At 36.5% G+C, this 23,066-nt stretch overlaps 5 protein-coding genes across 15 annotated transcripts in view; 3 read left to right on the top strand and 2 right to left on the bottom strand.

Moving 5' to 3' along the window:
- Positions 1-220: 220 nt before the first annotated feature.
- LOC107996267 (uncharacterized) lies at positions 221-1,466 on the top strand. Its single transcript, XM_017054231.3, has 2 exons — positions 221-847; positions 1,114-1,466. The coding sequence occupies exon 1, from the start codon at positions 221-223 to the stop codon at positions 803-805; it is 585 nt and encodes a 194-aa protein (XP_016909720.1). The 3' UTR covers positions 806-847; positions 1,114-1,466.
- On the bottom strand, positions 867-4,954 carry LOC107996322 (uncharacterized). 2 transcript variants are annotated; one of them, XM_062085716.1, is made up of 5 exons: positions 4,812-4,954; positions 4,599-4,728; positions 4,184-4,515; positions 3,675-3,848; positions 867-3,603 (listed from the first exon to the last, which is right to left on the bottom strand). In XM_062085716.1, exons 3-5 carry the CDS (start codon positions 4,253-4,255, stop codon positions 2,164-2,166), a joined length of 1,686 nt encoding a protein of 561 aa, XP_061941700.1. In that variant the 5' UTR covers positions 4,256-4,515; positions 4,599-4,728; positions 4,812-4,954; the 3' UTR covers positions 867-2,163. The 2 variants fall into 2 exon arrangements, with proteins under 2 accessions (XP_061941700.1, XP_016909800.1); XM_017054311.3 differs by having other exon boundaries at positions 4,184-4,728.
- Positions 4,955-5,151: 197 nt separating this feature from the next.
- LOC107996321 (ionotropic receptor 93a) lies at positions 5,152-11,690 on the top strand. Of its 3 annotated transcripts, XM_062085708.1 has the most exons (16): positions 5,152-5,366; positions 5,753-6,066; positions 6,271-6,345; positions 6,435-6,530; positions 6,614-6,763; positions 6,842-7,065; positions 7,143-7,304; positions 7,463-7,630; positions 7,704-7,937; positions 8,121-8,300; positions 8,374-8,604; positions 9,011-9,158; positions 9,710-10,061; positions 10,136-10,267; positions 10,396-10,556; positions 10,639-11,690. In XM_062085708.1, the coding sequence occupies exons 2-16, from the start codon at positions 5,901-5,903 to the stop codon at positions 10,734-10,736; spliced, it is 2,577 nt and encodes an 858-aa protein (XP_061941692.1). In that variant the 5' UTR covers positions 5,152-5,366; positions 5,753-5,900; the 3' UTR covers positions 10,737-11,690. The 3 variants fall into 3 exon arrangements, with proteins under 3 accessions (XP_061941692.1, XP_061941691.1, XP_016909796.2); XM_062085707.1 differs by having other exon boundaries at positions 6,614-7,065; XM_017054307.3 differs by having other exon boundaries at positions 6,190-6,345; positions 6,614-7,065.
- Positions 11,691-11,835: 145 nt separating this feature from the next.
- Positions 11,836-18,847, top strand: LOC107996320 (uncharacterized). 3 transcript variants are annotated; one of them, XM_017054306.3, is made up of 7 exons: positions 11,836-13,122; positions 13,361-13,662; positions 13,927-15,232; positions 15,636-15,841; positions 15,965-16,150; positions 16,701-16,842; positions 18,594-18,847. In XM_017054306.3, exons 1-7 carry the CDS (start codon positions 12,399-12,401, stop codon positions 18,731-18,733), a joined length of 3,006 nt encoding a protein of 1,001 aa, XP_016909795.2. In that variant the 5' UTR covers positions 11,836-12,398; the 3' UTR covers positions 18,734-18,847. The 3 variants fall into 3 exon arrangements, with proteins under 3 accessions (XP_016909795.2, XP_016909793.2, XP_061941690.1); XM_017054304.3 differs by having other exon boundaries at positions 16,701-16,923; XM_062085706.1 differs by lacking the exon at positions 18,594-18,847 and adding an exon at positions 17,048-17,408 and having other exon boundaries at positions 16,701-16,923.
- Positions 18,775-23,066, bottom strand: part of LOC107999804 (serine proteinase stubble-like) — a 53,373-nt gene continuing 49,081 nt past the window's right edge. For all 6 annotated transcript variants that reach the window (XM_062085703.1, XM_062085701.1, XM_062085702.1 and 3 more), the window contains 5 exons: positions 22,608-22,881; positions 21,354-21,832; positions 20,411-20,708; positions 20,073-20,198; positions 18,775-19,925 (listed from right to left, as the gene is read on the bottom strand). In XM_062085703.1, coding sequence (XP_061941687.1) covers positions 19,767-19,925; positions 20,073-20,198; positions 20,411-20,708; positions 21,354-21,832; positions 22,608-22,881 — 1,336 coding nt within the window. In that variant the 3' untranslated portion in view covers positions 18,775-19,766. The remainder of the gene's footprint in view (positions 19,926-20,072; positions 20,199-20,410; positions 20,709-21,353; positions 21,833-22,607; positions 22,882-23,066) is intronic.

Below are 23,066 nucleotides of genomic sequence, written 5' to 3'. Positions count from 1 at the left end.
ATAATATTGAAAATGACCAATGAGAACTATACATACATGTGAATTTGCCTTTTACTATAGTTCGATACAAATGGTACACGTGAATGAGAAAAATAATAAGTAATGTAATTCATATAATAAAAAATTGTTATTAATATTATTATAATTTAAAAATATATAAAATAAATAAAATACTTTCAATTGCCAATAATTGAAGATTTAAAAGAAGAGAAAGGACATTATGTTTTCATTACGGCAAATAATTCGATACGGAACACAATTGACATTTACGAGAGAATTTAAAAATTTACATCAGATCTCATTAATTCGAAAAGGAAAATTTAATTTTGATTTACGTGATTCAATTTTTATTCGAACGAAAACTAATCTTTCTGAATCACTAGAAAAAGAAGTTAATGAAGATGCTAAGAAAAAAGTGCTTGGCAAAATTGAAGCTAAAATCAAAGTGATGTTTACATGTAAAAAGTGTAATTTTCGAAATGGAAAAATTATATCGAAATTAGCTTATGAAAAAGGATTAGTTATAATTCGTTGTGATGGTTGTAAAAATAATCATTTAATTGCTGATAATCTTGGATGGTTTGAGGAATTAAAAAATAAGCGAAATATTGAAAGGTTATTGGCGGCAAAAGGAGAAACAGTTCGAAAAGTGTTAAATGATGTTGATGGATATATCGAAGTAGTTGCTAAAGCAGAATTTGATTTAATACAACATAATAAAGAAAGAGAACAACGTTTAATTGAAGAACAAAAAGATATACATAATAAAAATGAAAAGGTTACATCTTCGAAGGAATTAAAATAAAGATTGTTTACAAAAAGAAATTTTTATTTTGATAAGATAAAGGTAAAAAAATATTTCAGTATTTGTATACTTCTAAATTTATTATTGACTATATGTACTTTTTATATTATGTTAATCTTACAATTATACATATATAAAAATATCCAAAGTTTGGTTAACACTGAAAGATTTAAATGTTTTTTGATCCTTCAAATTATAATCATTAGAAGATACAAAATTGTTTCTATTATACCATATGTATTACATGTAAATACTTCTAATATGTACAATTTAGTAAAAAATATATATTCTTGAATAAAATTTTTCAGATCTTATATAAATTCCATGAGACTTGCCTATTTATTCAATATATTAAATGTAAATATAATTTTATTATGAAAACAAGTTAAATATTATGTAATTTTAATATCAATAAAAATTTAATTCATAAAAATGATCTTGGCACATGTAGAAATTATATGGCAAGTTTTGGAATTATAATATAGTGATATTTGTATCAATTAATATGTACATGTAGATAATGTATCTTTCATAAAAAATGTCTTTTTTAACAATGAAATATATGTAATATAATTAAATCTTTTATAAATGTGTACATATATATAGTACATATATATATATATATATATATAAATATAAAATATATAATATTGAAAACAAAGGAATGACTTAATGTTTTTTTCTTATCATGCATATCTAAATTCTACATTTAAAAACTATCCATTGTTTATTTTAAATATTTTTAAAGGCACAACTTCTGTTGAGCTTGTAACAGTATTAATAAAGGACTATGAATAATTAATTATAATAATAATATTAAAGATGTCTAAGTACACCAAATGTTGGAATGACATGTACATTTAAATTTTATTTCATTTTATCATTAAGCTATATTTTTAGTAATTTTATTTATTATATTTAATGATATAAGGCATCTGATATATCTTTTCATTGCAATTATTTTAATATTTTCATAATCCAATATTGAACCTTAATAATTTTATCTTATCTTAAAAACTAATGTTTCTAATATTTATTAATATATTTTAAAATTATCAGAATGTATATGTATAAAATTATTTTATCTTTAAAAATAATTATTTCTATTATAATTGACAGTGATTAAAAAGACTAGTGTTTCTTAAAATAATCTGTACAGAATAAATGTTATTTCATTTCTGTAATAAAGTTATATAAAATATAAGCATTTAATTTTTCATTTAGCACTATAAAAACGGACTTATCCTAGTCATATTGTAGACTAGTATTTTCTTATCATTTTTGAAAGTTAAAAACTTCTGGAATAGAAGTAATTTATATAATGTTCTTGAATCACTATCAAATGAAGTTAAAATTTTTTATACCCTTTTTGGTTTTGATACAATTGCATATTCACTATTATTAAACACTTTATGCTTTGGACCAATATTACTGCTAGTAGATGCAGATTCAGAATGATTTGTTTTCTTTCTAATGACACCATATCCAAGGTGACTATCATCTGCCAATCTAACAGCAGACATATCTTCGACAATATCATAATTAGACCATATAGCATTTGTATCTGTTACAGTATTATTTAAAGAAGCAGTAGAATATGAATTTTGAGATACATTATTAAAATTTCCAAATTTGTATGAACTTTTTTGATTAATTTTAGAATTTGCGGAACCAAAATGTTCTAGTTTATCATAATCAGATTCATCATTAGGAATATGATTTATCGGCGATATTGGACTATTCGTTACTGAATTCTCCGTAATATTAGGTTTACTTTTTGATGAGTTTTGGGATGTAATCATAGGCATCATTGTTTCATATTGGAAATCATCTTCATTCTCTTTGTCTTTGTCACTATGTGACGAATTTGATCTCTCTGTATGATGTATATTATCAATACCATGTGTTTTCCATGCATCATTTCTTACTTCTACTAAATCATAAGGATGTCTCTCTTCATCATCTAATATGGAACTTCCTATTGTTTTTTGAGACATCTCCGGTGAATTATCTCGATTTAACGCTTTGTATTCTCCGCACGTAGGTAAATCTGATGATTCAAGATCTACATTTCTCTTATCTAATATACCTGTAAAAACATATTTTCGCGGAGGTTTCGCAGGTTTTGGTTTAATAATAGGCAAAGAAGGCTTCGAAGATAAACTAGTATCTAAATTAGATGAAGAACTCGATTGTTTTTGAGAATTTTGAGGTGAAAAATCAATATCGATTAAATTAGCAGAATTATTTGGAGAAGGAGGTAATGCTGCTCTTGATCCAGCTTCCATTGATAAAGCTGCATGATATTGAGCATCATTGCATTCAATGTTTGGATTACTTTCCTCATTCATTAATTTTTTCATTGATCTCATTTTGGAATACATACAACGAAAAATTTCTTGTTGACTGCTATGTTCCAAGCGGAAAGAACCTTCTCCAGATTCACATTTTCTTCCTGCTTCAAAAATGAATTTTCCATCCTTGTAACCATATCTCCTAATATATCGATATGGCCAAGTGAATAAAACTACATCTCCATCCATTAATTTAATATCAACTGCAGCTACTATAAGTGTATAGTTTCTAGTTTCTAAACCACATCGTTTAGATGCATCTGTTTCTACAACTTTAACAGAAAATACTCCTTCTCCACTGGTACAATATAGATCATTATTTTCTTCTATTGTCTGATTAGATACACTATCTTTAAATGCTACTAATTGAAATGCAGTAATCCAATGAGTCATATCAGATTCAGAATAACATCCAAAATAATGAATGCCTGACTTAGTCACAACCTACATATAAACACAAAAATAAATAGACATTTCACATTGTTTGTTAAATCTTTTGTTAAATATTTACTTACAGTAAATACATGTGACTGATTACTAGGTGCAATTTTGATGCATGCATCTAATGTGATGATACGAGGAGCATGTGATTGCATTATAGCTTCTTCTTGATTATCATATATTTCAACACGTTTGATTCCATAGTTACTAGTCCTAAACAGCTGACAAAATCTTTTATGCCAAGATTTCTGTAAAAAATATAAATAATATGATTACCTTTCAATATTAATGTTTTAATTTCAATGAAAAAGAAAAATATAGATTTTGTATATTTCGAAAGTCATATAAAATCAAGAATGACGTGTATCAAGCTCGATTTAGCGTCATTGAAATATTTGGAATATTATCATCTAAAGTTTATAGGTTATTTCTTCATGACGATCATTAATAACAAATAGTTGAATCAATCAATATGTTTATTTATCGAAAGATTAGAATAAATAAAATTATAAAAAGAATCTATTCACACAAATGGATCACTAGAATTTGAAATACACGTTTATCAATGCTAATGTTAACCAACCTTGAGCTGTCCTAACATTCCCTGCGGTGGTAACAGCAGGATACCTTGTAATAGAGGTTCCTCAGGCTCCATCGTTTCCGCGAAACATTAGCAGTCTCACGTATCACTAGGAACGTACCTTTGTTCCCCTTATAATTTCGAAAAAGTGAATTTTTCCACTTTCACTCCCACTTTTTCCCGTCCGTGCTATTCCTCTCACTGGTTTGCCTCTGCTTTCGAACGGTGCTCTATCCTTTGCGATTAATCTGACAGTTTTCCCGAACACATTCAACCCATCATAATGTATAGTGCTTGACATTTCACAAAAGCTTTGAGCCCGACGTTAACGTCGACTAGATTTCCGAGGAGAAAAATTTGCTCGTTTCTATGTGTATGTGTTGCACAGATATATTGCGTTAGGTATATACGTACGTACACAAATCGTTTCGTTCTTGCATGGTTCCCCACACATTCGGAGCCAACTGTCGAGTAATAGAAGCATGCACGTCTTCCGTCCATACGATGTTGCCCGAATTGTCACGAACGATCGTAGAAGCGCGACTATTCTGAAAGATAACTCTTACTTCGTCTTTTGTTATTTTAATTCGTCTAATTTTATTTGCACCGAATTTTTATCAACGCATCTTACTTTATATTCGAGTTATTTCGTTCGATGTGACGTCTGGAATTCCAAAGTGTAATCAATGTGAATGAGACGGGAGATGATTTAAATCGTGCTTGTTTGCTTTCTTTCTATACGCGAGACTTGGTTATAGATAAGCATTGCGACACATCGCGACTTCCGTTTATAAGCGACAATATAATGTATTTTTTCTATTTTCAATTATCAGTCTTTTCATTCCGATTTTATTATATGCATTATAAAAACTGAATATTATTTAAAATAGAAGTATTTGAAATAAGAACTTAACTTATTATTTTTCTGGTTACATAGCAGTTATACGATAGTGTGTAACCAAAGTGAAACAAAAAACGACACAGAATTTTCATTTTCTACGAAATGAAAAATAAAATCACAAAGCAATGGATGATTTTCTTATTGATGATAGCAAAATGCAAGTTGGAATAATGCAATCGACGCTACCAGGTTTTATCTCTGGTTTTGCTACACGGAAGTGGTATACCAACCGATATGAAACAATACAATTGTCTTCTGCTAGTGACAAACATGCGCGCAAACGAGGTAATAACATTACTCGTCGTCGTTGCTTTGCATACATACTAATCGAAAGCATTTAGGAAATATTCAAAATTAAATTGCATCATAAAATCATAAATTTCAACATTCATTCAATTCGATCTATACTAATATTCCTTTTCATTTTTAGCAATTTCTAAAGTTATAATTTAATACACTTGACTTATGTTTGCATATAAAAGAATTTATATAATTATTGAAATATAAAATTACATATTGCAGATTTAAATCGAAAATGTGTTAAATTCTTTTTGTATTTTTACCTTGATAAATTTCCTTTTTTTCTTGGTATCGTTTATTATAGTATTAAAAAGCTGAGGCTCGATATCGCACGCAACTAGGCTAAACAATGTCTCGTTTCAATTTCACAGGGATTCGATCGTTCTGTAGTTAGTTATTAAAGAACTGACCTTTCCCGTGATTCGTGGTGCATCAAATTGTATTTGGCCTGCTTGGCACAGTGCTCGTGATCGTGATCAACTTGGCTTGTAATAAAGGATCGACTAAACTAATGAAGTGATGCATTATTCACAAGTGTCCTCGGTTATATATTGTGCGAATAATACGCGTGGTTATTTCAGTTTGTTAATAGAAATGATATCGGTTCTGTTGCTGGTTTGGTGCATCAATTATGGGAGCAGTTACAATGATTTTCCATCTCTGATCACTTCTAATGCTACCATGGGTATGAGTGATTTATCTTTCGGAAAAAAAAAGAATTCTTCTTTATTACCATATATAATAAATTATTAAAAAAAAAAAAAGATAAAGCTGAGTAAAGTTTGATGAAAAAGAATTTTTTCAATAGCTGTCATCATCGATAAAGGTTTCTTCAATAACAAAGATGAGTACCAAAATGCCACAAAAGTAATACAAGATCTTATCACAGATGCTGTGAAGAAGGAGATGAACTTAGGTAGTATCTCAATACGCGTATTTCGCGATATGAATGTTAATTTTAAAGGTAAATTTTCCATCTATAAATAAATAATTATCATTTCAATTATTACTTCGATTATTTATTAATCTTTTACGTTTTTTAATTGCTAAAAGACTATACAATTCTTTTGTCTGTCGCGACCTGCTATCTAACGTGGCGTCTGCACGAGGTCGCGCAAAAGGAAGAACTGACACATTTCGCCATAACAGGTACACGAGTAACCATTTCCTAGATATTTTAATTATAAAATTAAAAAGATGCTGAAAAGGAATTTTTTTTTTTCCATTTGAAGATCCAGACTGTCCTCGAATTCCAGACACCGATGGTATAACAGTGCCATCGATCGTTCCAGGAGAAGAGCTGTCACAGATTTTTCTCGACTTAAGAATGACAGATATTCTGTCCTGGAACGTGATCAACATCCTTCACGACGATACGTTCGGTGATAAGGCAACTAGTAGCAATGATAATGTCACGATCCTTTTATCTAATGCGAACACGTGTTCACGCCTCGTTTCAGACAGGGACACGATCAGTAGAGTGTTGAAAGCCATTTCAAATAAGTTACCGAACAAGCGAATGAATCTAATCTCTAGATCGATTTTCTCGTTGAGACACGGAAACACGGGAAGCGGGAGGAAAAGTTCGGTGAAGAAGACGTTAAACGATTTTCACGTGGAACAATTAGGGCATTGCTTTCTGGTGATCGCCACTGTCGACATGGTCGCGGATGTAATGTCTGTAGTAAGATTTCGTTTCTTTAACGAATATGTTTGAAATGATGAAAAAATTCATATTATCGAGGAAATTTTTTTTTAAAGGCAAACTCTTTGAACATGGTTCATCCAGGTAGTCAATGGTTGTACGTGATCACAAATAGCGTGTCAGGGAATTTGATCAACACGACATTCATTAATTTATTGGCAGAAGGAGGAAATGTGGCTTTCATGTATAACGCGACTAATTTGGATGGTTTCTATAAAGTAATAATTTTTAAACAATTATATAGTCATATTATTATATTATTTTGTTTTACTGTGATTGTATTTTTTTTGATAACTTTTGCTAAAAATTTTAAGCAATTCCTTTATATTATTTTTTCTCTATATGGTAAATAATCGTCGAAAGGTTTCTGTTTCAGATCAAATTAAAATGTTACATCAAGGATTTGATCGAAGCATTGGCGAAAGCTTTGGAGTACTCTTTGTCGAACGAGATCGAATTGTTCAAGAGGATGAACGAGGACGAGTTCGAAATGATCAGACTGACGAAAAGCAAGAGGCGAGCCGAACTCCTGAAGAATGTCAGAGTCAGTGAATTTGTAACATGACATTTACAACGTGTTTTAGCCAGACTAAAATCCAAACTATGTTTCCTGACAGATACACCTTTCCCGAAACACGTCTGCTTCGAACAGTGTTTGCGAACAATGTCTGTTATGGAGATTCTTCTCGTCCATAACGTGGGGAAATTTTTTCTCTCATGATAAAAATATGGCTCACTTGTTGGATATAGGAACGTGGACACCTATTATCGGCGTAAACCTTACGGATGTGATATTTCCTCACATCGTGCACGGATTCAGAGGAATTAATTTACCAATCGCGACTTATCACGTGGGTAAACGATTTCAATTTTCCAATTTATTATTTTACAAGAAAATCTTATTATTAAAAAATATCGAAAAAAATTTCACATTTTATTAGAAAGTTAATTTTTCTTAAAACTTTCACTCGAAATTTCTTTGTTACGTTAAAATTGTAAACATTATAATCGAACGTGAACGATTGTCATTTTAGAATCCACCATGGCAGATAATTTCTATAAGTAAAACGGGGAAAAAATTGTACGAAGGATTGATATTCGACACGATTAATTACCTCAGCATGAAACTGAATTTCACGTACACAGTGATCATACCGGAAACGAGTCATATTCCGAGATCCTGGAACACTTCTCAATTTGCCAAATTGGGCGAGGTAAGAATTTTTACGATATTTCTTACTATATTTTGTTACTATATTTGTCAATTCTGCTCGATTCTGTTGATAGAAAATCAAAGAAATGACCATGTCGACCACGAAGAAAGTGCCATTGGAAATAATCGATTTGGTGCGCCAGAAGAAAGTTCTTCTGGCTGCGTGCGCGTTGACCGTGAACGAATGTGGGAATACCACGTTCAATTATACCGTACCTATTTTCGTGCAGACATACAGCTTTTTAACAGCGAAACCCAGCCAACTGTCTAGAGTTCTCTTATTCGCTTCACCGTTCACCAAAGAGGTTTGCAATTGATTTTTTAAATCCTTACTTTTTTTTTTGAAATAAGAATACCAAATTCCCCGTTATCGAAATCTCGAAATAATAATGAACAAATTAACCCAACAAATTATAGAAGATAACTCAGGAGGATAAGGATCGAAGAAGCGAAGCAAACGTCTGATATTACGTTACATTAGTAACTCTCCATAATTTCTTACGAGGTTTTCTTAGCGAAAGACTGACAGAAACGAATCGGTGTAGTTACACAAAGATCGCGAAGAGATACCTCTTACTCGTTTTAAAAGCGTTCGCTAATGTTTCGGCATTCCACCGTGTAATAGCGCATAATGACAGAACTATAAAGATTGTCGTCGTTCAAGTTCGGTACGTTCGCTGGCATTCCTCTTATGTTCCGGCTGCCTTTTAGACGTGGGCCTGTCTGGCTGTGTCCATTATCATAATGGGTCCGATTTTATACCTGATCCACAAGTACAGCCCGTACAGCACCATGGCCTCCGGTCTCAACTCCTCCTGGCAATGTGTGTGGTACGTGTACGGGGCGCTTCTTCAACAAGGTACGATTTTATTGTCCCGTAAACCAACACTATTTCTTTTATATTTGCACCGATGGAAACTCGTGATGTTTCCCTCCAGTGATTTTATTACCGATCATTAGCGTTCTTGGATTTCTTCTATACAAATTTTATTTTGGCAGATCGATTCGACGAAATGATGTTTATTGGAAATAGTGTCTCGTAATATTGCGTTCTATTTAATATAGAATAGTATACAGGTCTATTAAACAAATAGAGATAGAAACTGAAATTGGCATGTTACATGAAATTTTCCTTAATCGTTAAAGATCTTTATCTCATCTTTGAAATTACATTACGTTTGCGTCAATGTAGATGGTAGATTATAATTGATAAGATATACGTACTCGTATATTCGCTTTAATAACGTAACGTTTCAAAAAATGCCTACAAGTTTGAAGAAACTCGGTAAAATTTCTTTTTTCGTTTCGACGCAATATTCTTTCTCCCTCCCCTGCCCACCGATTAATTAAAATTCAACGGGCAAAGTAGCGTCAAGAGGATCACATACTATCGGTCCTGAAAAATTCCAGGTGGGATGTATCTACCGCACAATGACAGCGCTCGCATATTGATCGGTGTGTGGTGGCTGGTCGTGATGGTCCTGGTGGCCACGTATTCCGGAAGTCTGGTCGCCTTTCTCACTTTTCCTCGAATGGACACCTCTATCTTGAGCGTGGAAGATTTGATCGCGCACAAGGATAGAATCAGTTGGGGTTTTCCGAACGGTAGCTTCCTCGAGATGTATCTGCAGAACGCCGAGGAGCCTAAATACCACGTTCTATTCTCCCGCGCTGAGAGGCATAACGACACGGAGGAGGAGAGATTGGTGGAACGTGTAAAGGAAGGGAAACACGCTCTGATCGACTGGAGGAGTTCCCTCAGGTATCGCTTCATTTATCACTAGTCGAAACCAGCGTGGAAATTCCAGCGTGGAAATTAACTGGTTCGCGAAATAGGTTCTTGATGAGGAAGGATTTCTTGCTGACCGGTAGCTGCCATTTCTCCCTGAGCATGGACGAGTTTCTCGACGAGCCTATCGCTATGATCATCCCGTACGGCAGTCCTTATCTGCCTGTCATTAACGCGGAGTAAGTTGTACGTTGACTTCTGGAGGATCGATGTTCAGGAATCATTTTTAATAGTTTTTATTTTATCGTAAAATAAAATTCTGTGAGTTGAATCTTTTTTTTTTTTCTTTTTTTTCCCGATAATTTAGGCTGCATCGAATGCTAGAGTCTGGATTGATGAATAAGTGGATCACGGAGAAGATGCCGATGAAAGATAAATGTTGGGAAGCGCCAGGTAGCAATCAAGCGGTGAACAAACGAAAAGTGAATGTCACTGATATGCAAGGAATATTTTTCGTATTATTCATAGGTAAGGTATTTATCTTTCGTGTGCCAAGATGATGATTAAAGTCTTATCTTTTTTAGTAAGAAAGATTTTGTCATCGTTTCAGGTATCACGTTGGCTTTCCTCTTTCTCTTTTTGGAGTTCTATTGTCACAGGCGTAAGATAGCCAAGGAACGCAAATTGATTCATCCCTTTGTCTCTTAAATATTATTTTAAGACACATACAATTAATTTAAATTATTTTTCTTCATCTCACAAGAAGGTTCCAACACGTGGGATTTCTCCTCGAAAATATAAACCAGTCCCACGCAATGCGTTCAATTGCACGTATTACCGCTCTTTTTGCTTCCAATTTCTACTCCCTTTCCCCGATAATTACCATTTCGCCTTTTTTTTTCCATCGCTTAATCGACAAAAAACGTGCTCGGTACCAATTTACACGACCAAAGTTCCTAAAATTCTTGCTCAATCCGCCATTTTCTTAAAATTCTTTGATCGTATCGAGTCGAGAAACAATCGTTGACGTTGAACGAGGCCATAAATCGTTCATCCATAACCATTGATCCATTGATCCACAATTGATTTATATATAAGAAATCAAACTTATCGTAGTTTATTCTATCGTAACTTACTCATTCGATATGAGACGTTACATTGGATTGCAAAATGAAAAATTTCCAAAGAAGTGAAAACGATCGGTTTAATATCCCTTAATTCTGAAAAATCAAATATCGATTTGTGTTAATGTCAACCGATTTTAAAACGTAGTTGGTCCATTCGGTGATTCAATTCACGCGCAAGGCAGACGTGTAATAATTCTCGCCAATAAAATGGCGACCAATGGCCCGAGGACGTTTACAATTACCAACACGAACGTCTAATTTGCGGATAATGGACGGCACCGGATATTGCGTGGATATCCACGCAACGTCGAAAACGTTCGATCCTTTCCATGACCGATGTCCGAGGCATCCTTTTCCATCTCGTTAGTTGCACGAGAGTCGTGGCGATGTTTCGCGGATAATGTTCCATGAGGTTAATCTTAAGAACATTGTACTTAATAATAACTAACAATAAGTGCAAAATTATTATAAGACGAGACTATCGTACCAATAGTCTCGTCGATTGTGAGCAATAAAAATTCGTTTGGAAGAATAACAGAGAAATTCATTATTTATCCGTAAAATTTTTGAGATATTGCGTAATATACGGGATTACGAAAAATTTGTCGGGTAATATTAAGATTGACAGAAGGATGCTCCTCGCGACAGGTACTTTCGTTCATTATTCTCGTTAAGCCGTTAATTTCGTTAATTTCGCCGGAAGAATTCGCACCTAACAAGGTTTATTACATTGTGAACGACCGCAACATTGAGCAAGACTTATGACGCGTATGATTCAGTTGCTCCCTGTTACGTTACGCTGGAAGTTGCCACAACTAGTTACTTTATTAAGATCATGCTCGCAGAAGAATGGAGATGTGCAAGTGTGCGAAAGTGAAGAAAGGTCGGTTTACGCGTCTACTTACATCTCCAAAGTATTCGTTATCTTCCATGATAAAAATTCATTCATTCTTTCTCAATGAATTAATTTTCATGAATTTTAAATTCAATTTCTTAACATCCACAAACTCTTTACAACAATCGAACATTGCGAAAGAATATCACTGTACGAACTTCCACTATCGTAACTTTTATTCATTTTATTTTTTGTAAAATAGTGATGGATCGTAGTTTGTGTTATTTTAACGTCTTTTATCAATTATAAAATTTCATAAATCGTCTATCCTTGGAATATCATATGTTTTTCAAACTTACACCGCTCCATTTTTCAAAAATCTAATCTTTGGAAAGAATCGATTTCTTTATGGAAAATCGTGTCAAATTTCGTAAAAGGATATCAGAATACATAAACAGGAATGACAAACTTATTGAAAATTTAAAAGAAAATTACAATATCGGCGAGGAACTAAATCGAACCGCATATTTATTCATATTTTTCAAATATAATGCCTTTTCGGCAAACGCACAGGCCCCGAGAATCCCCCCTCCACAAATCCAAATCCTCGAAATCTCTCGAGAAAAAGAACGAGTAGCTTTCGCATTCAACAAATCCACCACGATATCTCTGAATAATTCGCCTGCTCCTCCGCCTGCTTCTCCTCCTACTATACCACATCCTCTGGGGAAGCTGGAACCCCGTCTCCCGGTTTCTCGAAGAGGAGAGGGAAGGGCGGGCGCGCGATATGACGGCGTACATAGACACGGGTTTATCTACCTGACGACCTTGCCGTTTAAAAAATCCCAGAGTGGCCGGCAGAGAGGCTCGAGCGGGCGGCGTGCACCATCCGCGAGCCAGTTCCGACGTAGAGAGCGGACGACTAAGACTAATCCTAATAGAGTTGTGCGCCTACCGGCCGTTTCCGCGCCACCGTGTCCGCGCTTCCTTCCTTTCGTGAAACGGGAGAGAATCCGCGAGGTACGTGTGTGTTGTCCATGCCAGTCGGCCTGCGATCCTCGTCCGCCAGTGATCCACCAACCAGTCGCGATTAATATGGGCGCCTGGATGTCCTGGCTGATCCTGCTGCAGCGTACGTATGCTCACTTTTTTTTTCTTCACCTTTTATTATTATATTCAGGCCGACACTGATTCCAATTTGCTTAAAGTTGGTCGGTAAAAGTTAACGATGTTAGACGATTTTTGATTATTTATGAATTGGAAGACGATCGTATCGTTGTGTGGAAGTGAAGAAATATCGTAATATTCGGGAGAAAGATTCGCAAAGTTAAGAGATTAGGAAAGATTTCTGAATGGGAATATTCCAACAGTGTCGTCCGTGCTCGCGCATGGCTACGACAACGTGGGATTCGACGGCTGGTATCAACCGGTTCCGCATCGGCCGGTCGACATCATCACAGACGTTATTAACGACCTAGGCGTGCGGATTCTGCAGCAGTACACGGCCCACGGGAACGTTGCATTCTCGCCGACGGGGGTTGGCTTCGTCCTGGCCGCGCTCTACGAGGGCTCGGCCGGCAGAGGAAAACAGCAAATCGTCGATGCCCTCGGCCTACCGAGGGATCGAGACATCACCAGGATCGGTTTTCGCGATATCCATCGTAGATTGAGGGTAAGAATTATCCGGGATCGCGTTCAGGTGTCGTTAAATCGTTCAAAATCGTTGCGCAATGCGTTCGACGAGGGCGATTAGCCGGAAAAGGGACACGGAAAATTTGCTTCGACGGCTCATTTGAGTCAACGCGTAATTTCTTTTTTTTTTAAGTAGCGGTGGTTTTCTTCTTTCTCGGTCCATCGCTCTTTTCGAACAAATTTCGTAATGGAAGATCGACGATCCGTGAAGGGTTTGCAGTAATTATTTTTCTCTACTTTAAAGACGTATCTGAACGCGGACGGATTTCTCGGAGGTTTGACACTCAATCACGAGAACACAAGATTGAGGCCTGAATACGAGGACATTCTGAGATTCTATGGATTCGATTTGTCCATTCCTGAAGAGGAAATGAATGAAACTACTTTTGTTCCTGAAACAACGAATAATGTGGTGACTGAACAATCAACGATAGAAACGAAGACGGTAATTCCTGATAAAATTACCACGCAATCTGTTACTACACAAAGTATGCAGAGTTCTGAAATCGCTACTGAAACACCAATATCGACTACATCCTCGGTGGAGTTGACTGGAATAACCTCAAGTACGATAGACGAGCAGGATAAATTGACGCAAACTACTCCTGCTGCTACTATTTTAACGAATGATCCTAATGTTGCTACTACAGTGTTAAGTTCGATCGTAACTTCATCATCCATCGAGACAACGACCTCTTCGATACCTACGATTATTATGCCTAACTTAATTACAACTTCATCTTCCGAGATAGTAACTACATCATCCATTACTAATACACCACCTTCTATTACATCTTCTACTACTTCTACTACTCCTGTTCTAATTACTACTGTAGCTTCTACAATTTCTGAAGAACCACGGACGACCATTGCAAATCTCACTCAATCTATAACTACAGTTACTTTGTCTAACCAATCTCCAAGTACCGAGGAAAGTACGAGTACTTTGTCAACTTCAATAAGTACTTCCACTCCATCTACTACTACTACTACTACTACTACTAGTACTACTTCTATTCCATCTTCCACTTCTGAAACGTTACCACCATCTACCACGTTAATAATCCTAGAAACTCCAGAATCGACAACCATTTCTACCGATCAAACGACCGAAGAATCTGTAATTATGACTGAACCTATCCCAGAATCAACGATCATGCCATCGACAACGTCTGCGCCGATAAACGCAGAAGCCACTGTCACCGTGTCATTCGAAGAAATGTCACCAACTCTACCAGTCAATATCACGGAAATCTCTACGAATTCGACGATCCCAACAATTCAGACAAACGAAATGTCCATTAATGAGACTAGTAGGTTCACGAATAAACCTGACGACGAGAATACCATTTCAACGGATTCTTTGAACAATCAGTCGTCCATCTCAAACGAGATGGAGTCTACCGAATTGCCAGTCACGACGACCGTTGCGGGTGAAATCGGGTCGATTGGCCAGGAGACGACGATCACCACTATATCCTCGAATAGGATGATGAATCGAAGGAAACGTAGTGACAGGAGCCCCAGGGGATTCTTTTCTAGTTATCCAGGTATTAATTGCCGTCTTTTTTAAATTCTTTCTTTATTTTTGTCTAGATGGAGTCATTGACCGTTGAATATAGATTTTTTAAGAAAGAATATTCATAAAATGATGATTAAAACGAATGGAGTAGAGAGAAGTTCTAAAATAAAATGGTTAATAAAATGTTGATGAATTTGCTCAAAAATCTGAATGGATTATTATATTAATAATAATGCTTGAAAAACAAAATTGAAATTCGAGGATTCGAACTCGAGCCAAATAAGTGGTGAATGCGGCACGCTAATCGCTTTGCTATTAAATTCTTACGTAAATGTCCTTTTTATCTTTATAAAGTCTTTTAAACTTTCATGTACGTATATTTTTTGATTAGTCTCAATTTATTATTCTTGTTAAATTCTTTGAATTTTCAGATGAAGGGATTTGGATGCAGGACTTAGGCATCTGGAAACCCTATTCCACAAGTTTGAACGAGGCATCCGTCAGAGACTCGACAGAGATATCATTCTTAGTAAACGGTTGCGACGTCTCTTCCGTTACAGCTTCAAGATACTTCGCCGTTTTACCTTTTGCCTATTTCCCATCGCTGCACGCGGTCGCCCTTGAGTTTCCGCTTGATGTAAGATCTATTATTCCATAAAAACTCTCGAAAATTCATTTTCTCGCCATTCTCATAAAACAGGAAATTATTATCTTCGATATATTTTGGCGATAAATTATCTTTTCAACTCATTAATTTCAGGATCCTAGATACAATATCATCCTCATGATGGCCACGGATAGAAGGGACACGTACCGATTGGCCAGAGATCTCGGCGGGAAGTCGTTAAGAGTGTTGCGGAAGCAGTTACAGGCCACTTGGGTCAGGGCCACCATTCCGTCCTTCATGTTGCGTGGTTTTGTCACATTGACGTCTTTCCTTCAAAGGGTACGACGATTGCGAGGAATCTCTTCTACGTTTCTTTTTCGAAAATGAATTTAATATCTTAGTATTCTCTCGAGAATCTAAACATTTTTTTTTAACGGAGGAAAGAGAGATCCTCGAAATCGAATCATTTCTTTCTCGGTGTTCGCTGCCCGATATTTTGCCATTAGCTTCGATCATTAAGCTCCTAATTACTTAATCGCGTTAGCCGACAGATCTTGAGTGCACTTTCCGTTTCTCGTCACGGTTTCGTTCCGCGAACCAGAGCTGGTATAAGGGGACACGTGCCCTCCTCGACGACACGTAATTCACGATAATTCGAAACGGAATTGTTTAATAGACGTACTTTTGAAGTTGTAGCATTTTACTCTTGCAAGTTTTGTAGATTCCAATGCTGTTTCACGTTGTTTTAGCGTAGTTTTTTAAGCGAATTATATTCAATCGTTTTCTATTATCGATTGGATTCAGTTATTTTTAAAATTACTTTTGTTCGATCCTTATATTCAATTACTCTTCTTTTCTTTTTCTTGTCAAATGTTTATTTTATTTTCAGTTGGGAATTTTGGACGTGTTCGAGCCCAGAACAGCTGATCTCTCGCCAATGACACCTGACCTAGGTGTGTACGCTAGAGACGTGCAGCAAAGCATCGGTGTGAACATCAGAAATTATATGAAACCCGACAGGACCCATTCTCGTGAGTCGTTCTATCGCCCTACCGATCCTCCATTGATCGTTCCACTTCGTCGGGATTATTACCGATACTATCATCATCCAGGTTTCTGCTCTCTGCTTTCTACGTTCTTTCTGCACTTTCCCTGTTACCATTCTTTATTACAATTTCAATATTCCACAATCTACGAGGATTTGATCGAATCTTTTTGATTTTTCTTTTCTTCCAGTCACGAATTTCTAGTAAGAAAAAAAAAAAAAGAAAGGAGAGGATATCACGGATTATCGTGGAGGGAGGGAGTGATCGGCGATTGGCAGAAGCTTCGATCAGGCAATAGACATGACGCAATCGGTGAAATTGCGATTCTCCGGTGTACGTGGTCCGCGAACAATGAGATATCGGTGTATGTTGCTGAGAACGACAAAGGGAATACCTAATTCCTTCGCTCACTGTGTTACAGTATCGATCAAAAGTTTAGAATCGTGTCTCAAATCGTCACATTTCTTGATTATTTTATTAATAATAATTTTCTTACGTAATTATAAATATTATTGAAGAAGATTTATTAAATTGAGAATTATATATATTAATTTAATTTTCCTTATATTTTTGTATTTTAAAGCTATAGTTTTAGAATTGTTTCTTAGCAGTTTGTACAATCTATTTTAAGTAATACGTTTCTTCGAATTCTTCAAATCTTTGATGGTATATTATTGTGTGTAAAATTTTTTTAACCAGCCAATATTAACAAGAAATAAGATCGATAAGATCCGCGTTCCCTTCATAAATATTTCGTATAATTTCTGAGCAACGTAGTGGGCAAATGTCTGACGATGTCTGGCCATTACTACTGGCGCGTGTCTGATTCGTTCTCCATTCCTCTTCGTTTTCTTTTTTTACATTCCATGCTTTTTGCTTGCTATCGTTACGATGGATCTCTTGTATATATATATATATTCAGCTAATATAAAATTAAGAAAGAATTTTATTAAAAATTTTAGAATGGAAATTGTTTCAATTCTCAAAGATAGAAATTTTTGTGAAAATCGAGAAACAGTTCAGATTCACATTTATATTATATCGATACTTTCTCTTGTAAAGGTTGTTGACCGCCAACTATATCAGCGAATTGCATCGTGAGAATCGAACGAGTATTACTCTTAATTTATTCATCTTCTTTCAAAGAAAATAGATTCATAGTAATTAATTCCTTCGTTTTCCTTTTTTCTTTTTTTTTTTCTTTTTTTACGGCTAAATTATTCGTTGATGTACGATTACGATCACGCAAGCATTCCAGAAGATACAATTTTTTTTTCTCTAATCGATAAATGTCGAATCTATTGCCAATTCGTTGTTTGCTCGTCGAAGAACTCGTTTCCGGTTTATTGTAATTGACGCCGTCCACGATCGAGAATATTCTCAGTATTGTTATAAAGTTGGCTTGGTTTAATCGCTGATATCCTGTGCGCCTGACTCACCGAGAAAAATAAATAAAAAGACCTTGCGGTTGTGTTCTCCATTATGCTTACTAGGAATTCCTGAATCGTTACGAGGAATGTTGCTCATAAATATTTTCATTAATCTGTCAGCTGTTTCCAATCATTTTTTTTTCTCCTCATGCTAACATATATTATCAAATACCTCGTTATCTGTTCCATGTTACCTAAAAATTTTTCATCTGCACTAGATTATATATATAAAATATGGACATTTGGAACAAGATGATTTCGTTTATTCATGGATAAAAAAAAAAATATATATATAATTTTTCATAGGTAATGGATTATTCGAGAGGGCAGGTCCAGTGCCATTTACAGTTGTCCATCCGTTCCTCTATTTCATCGTCGACGCGGAAACCTCGGTGGTTCTGATCGCTGGTCGTGTCAACGATCCGCTCAATTCGCGAATTTTGTAGAACTTCTATCCTACTTGGGAACAGAATAGACGAATCCCGGGTAATAATAAACATACGTTTATTTGACATACTTATAAATATTGTTATATATATCTATAAACAATTACACATATATATATTTATATTTATTAAATCTTTCCTAGTTTGCACACACCTACCTTTAAGTACACGATGTATGTCTGTACAAAAATATCCGTACTTTGTAAATAAAGAATGGAGAGAGAATGGAGAGAGAGAGAGAGAGAGAGAAAGAAAAAAGGAATGAAGAGAAAAAGAGAGAGAAAGAGAGTGAAAGAAAGACAGAATTTTAATTTAATTCTTCGATTAATAGAGGATATTTAGAGGCGATGGGCAAGAATTTAGCATTTTACAAAATTCGCTATACAACTTGGTAGATAAATGCATAATCGTGGGCTTGCTGCTGAAACTGCCGATATCTTTTAATTATTCATATAATCCTTTCCGCAGGCCTTTTCAACGTCAAGCCAATTTCAACTTAATTCTCTTCTTTTTTTATATATTCATGTACAGGCTGGCAAAAACTGACAGACGAGTCAACAGCTCGTTCAAAAAATATATATATATATATTATCTTATTTATATTTATATATTTATATATAAATACAGTCCTGGTTGAGCGCGAGTTTGTTCGTTGTTCTCGAAGAACGATCTCTTTCTTTTCCACAGCCTCGCGCGATCTGTGTTTGATTGGCTTCGCTTTCAAAGCGGCAGTCTTTGAGAGAGCAGTTTCTCAAACTTCTGTCTACGATACGACACGAACTCTCATTTCCTTACACCATTTCCTTTCCTCTTTTTACATTTTATCTTCAGAGGAGAAATGAGAATCCTCGTGTTCCTTTTCTCTTTCGACAAGTCTTACGTCTTATTTGGCAGTGATTCTCTCTGTTACTCCTTGGTTAAGAAATATCCGAAGAAACGTTTAGAGTTACGTTTTAAGTGCTCGGACACCGGCGAATCGGTTCGTCAATCTCTCGACGAGGTCCCGTGACCAGACGATGGATCGGAAACAGGGTCAAGTGACGTTCTTCAGGATCCATGGAACGAACTTGGAGATCCTCGTGCACACCCCTGGTAAATTCGCCTCCGCGCATCCGATCCCCCAGGATATGATACCCGCGAGGAAATATCGGCCGTCTTTCCCTCTCACTTGCAGAGGTCCACCCGAATCGCCCTGAAAATTATTACACATTTTTCTTTTTGATTTTTCTGCAGTTCCAACGCGATTTCCAAATTGAATATACATTAACAATGAAACGTCTGTCTGTAGATCTTAAACGAATATGTAGTGATATTATAGGCGGAGTTATTTTATAGATACCTGACAAGAATCTTGGCCCCCGCTCTCGTATCCGGCGCAAAGAAAGATGTCCGGTATGAACTCGTGTCTCCCAGCCCTCAGGAACATTGACTTACACCTATCGTTACTCACTATGGGCACGGAAACCTGCAATAGACACCAAATTTTAGTTCGAATTAAGAATTTTTCATTCGTAACGTAACCTGAATCTTTTGTTTCTCATCGAGATATTATAAATATGACGTTAAGCACCAGAGATTCATCAGGATTCCATACAATTCTTTTTACAACGATTGGGAAATTTAAAACTATCATTCTTCGTGGATTTACAATTATAAGAGTAAAGTCGTAAAGTTTACCTCTTGCAACACGGATGGCAGGGTGCCACCCTCGCTCAACCTTCCCCAACCGGTGACGGTCGCGTTCTCGCCGATGAGAAGATCATCAGTGGCCGGCAGACAAATCGGCGAGATATGCGGGGCGAAGGTCAACGAGCTTTCCAATCGAACCAACGCCAAGTCGTATTCGTAAGTGAAGAAATTATACTTGGGATGGACCACCTTCTTGGCCACGCCGCGTTCCACGTACGGTAATCGCTCTTGCACCGACGAAAAATCGTACTCGCCTACTCTGATCCGGATCTGCGAGGTCAACAGGCTGCAACAGAATCGATTTCAAATATTTCTCTCGTTTTGCATTCTTACGATCGTTGCTAATCAAGTATACGGGTTAATCGAGGTTCATTTTCTACACGAGGGGCGGGCACATTTGCATTCACTCACGTACGGAGAGGCTGTAATCATAACAGGAAGCAATTACGTACACTGATCCCGCTTCTTCTTATGATCCGCGGCTCCTAGACTTTCTATCTTCTGTATTTATACATCTCTTTTCTTATTATTTTCGATATTATTAGCATGTCTCGAAAGTTATTTTCGACATTAATAGGAAATATTTTATTATAGATTTCATATTGAATACATTCTTATTCTACTTTCTTTTATTTTTGTTCTATGCATCTTGAAATGAAAGAAATAAAGAAATATTTAAAGCCATATATTTTGCAAATAAGTTTTCAAACTATAACAATTTAATAGCCTAATATTTTATATATTTTATATACGTATTTTATATATATATATATATATATATATTTATGAAAAATTTAAATGTGCAAAATGATGTATGCAAAAAAAGAAACAGATATCTCTACTTTATCCGTTCTTCTCTAAGTAACGCATTCACAAAAATTTCAATTTGCAACCGGTCGACCATCTACAATCCCAAAGAAATTCTACTCACTCATCGACACAGTGTCCCGCGGTCGCGATCCAGTTCTCGTTCAACACCGCGCCGCCGCATCGATGGGTGCTCGAGAAGCCGAAGAACGAGGTGCGCCTGACGGATACCTGCCAAGGCCATCGACCGAACGGCGCGTCCTTGCCTCCAACGATCCTGGTCTCGGGTCGTGGAAACAGAGGCGGTACCCCGCACTGCATGCCCTTGCTCTCGGTCGCGGCAGAGACGGTCAACACCGATCCAGTTTTCGCGATCGCCTCGGTCGTGGACACGGTCGTATCGGGTTTTGGTGTCGTGGTGGTCGTCGTGGTGGTCGTGGTCGTGGTGGTGGTGGTACTGGTGGTGGTGGTACTGGTGGTGGTACTGGTGGTGGTTGTGGTGGACGTGGTGGTTTTCTTCGTGGGTCTGGGCCTTGCGGAGGTCTCGAAGTGGGACGTGGTGATGTAATGCGCGGCGCCGAGCGGCTTGTGGAACTCCGTGTTCTGCGAGAAGAAAAGAAAAAAAAAAGAAAATGCGAACGATCGAGTTGAATCTATCCGACGACTCTTTCGACGCTGTTCGAATTTATTAATTTTCCGAATGGACGGCTCCGTTTTGCAACACGGTGCTCAATGGACTGTGTAATCGAGTCGAAGGCCGATCCGTTTCTTTGTCAGTGATTAACAGTAATCCGACGAGTGAAAAAATAAAAAAAAAAAAAAAGGAGAAGAAGAGAGGAAAAAAAAGGGCTAGAAGTTGTTTTTTCCTTACGACGAATATCGATAGGGATCGATATTAGAGGGGTTTGCAGGACCGCGGGATATGGAGTGTACTCGAGGATGTAATATGATAAAGCTGTTCCTTCGAGGGGAAACTGATTTCTAGATAAGACGCGGAAGCGTTTCAGGTATCGGGCGGGGAAGAAGTGTTCGCGATTATGGCTCGCGGTCATAAGACGGAGATTCTTGAGTTATTCGATAATTTCAGTGTACGATCATTAAAAGTATCCATCCATTTCGAATACTTTACTGGTTTTGCTGTAAATTCTCTGACTGGTATAATAGATTCCATTCGTTTTACGCACCAGCACATTGATACATTTACATACTTATTTTATTCTTCTATTGTTTCTTTAAATATATTGCGGGAAAATAAAGGAAGGCGAGAATACCGTATTATATGATACTTTAAGAAGCACCGTGAAGAGAATCTCTTAATATACGCGATACCGCGAAATCACAAAGGAAACACGTTTTATCGATAAATATCCACACGTACTTCTTGTGGTTCGGTCGGTTTGAAGCTCGGCCGTGGTGGAAACGCTTCAGGTCCATTCTGAAGGAGGCTAGGATTGTCCGTCCAATGCGGTTTCAAGGACGGCCTTGGCGGTGTCCAACTGTTCTCTGACCAGAAATGGGAGCTACTGGTCAACGGTTTGACCGTCTCGAGCGAACTCATCGGCTTGGTGGACAAGGACGGTCTCTGCTTCGTGACGAACACCGGTTCAGTGGTCACATGCCAATGAGAGGTTTGTGGCAAGGATCCGGCTGCGCTAGAATGAAAGAAAAGCTTGAAGCTCGAAAACGATTCAGTTCCGCTTCGCTTCCTGTTTCCGTTGGAGTCCATTAATTATGGAGAAAATTTACGATCGCGCGTTAATTCAGTTGAATAAAAGCTTCTGGTGGAAATGGTCGAACGAGAGGAAGAATTTTCGAGGGTAGGAACGCAAGGACATAG

This window comes from Apis cerana, linkage group LG15 (genome assembly GCF_029169275.1).
Source record: "Apis cerana isolate GH-2021 linkage group LG15, AcerK_1.0, whole genome shotgun sequence".
Lineage (NCBI taxonomy): Eukaryota > Metazoa > Arthropoda > Insecta > Hymenoptera > Apidae > Apis > Apis cerana.
This window is presented reverse-complemented; position numbering and strand designations above follow the sequence as displayed.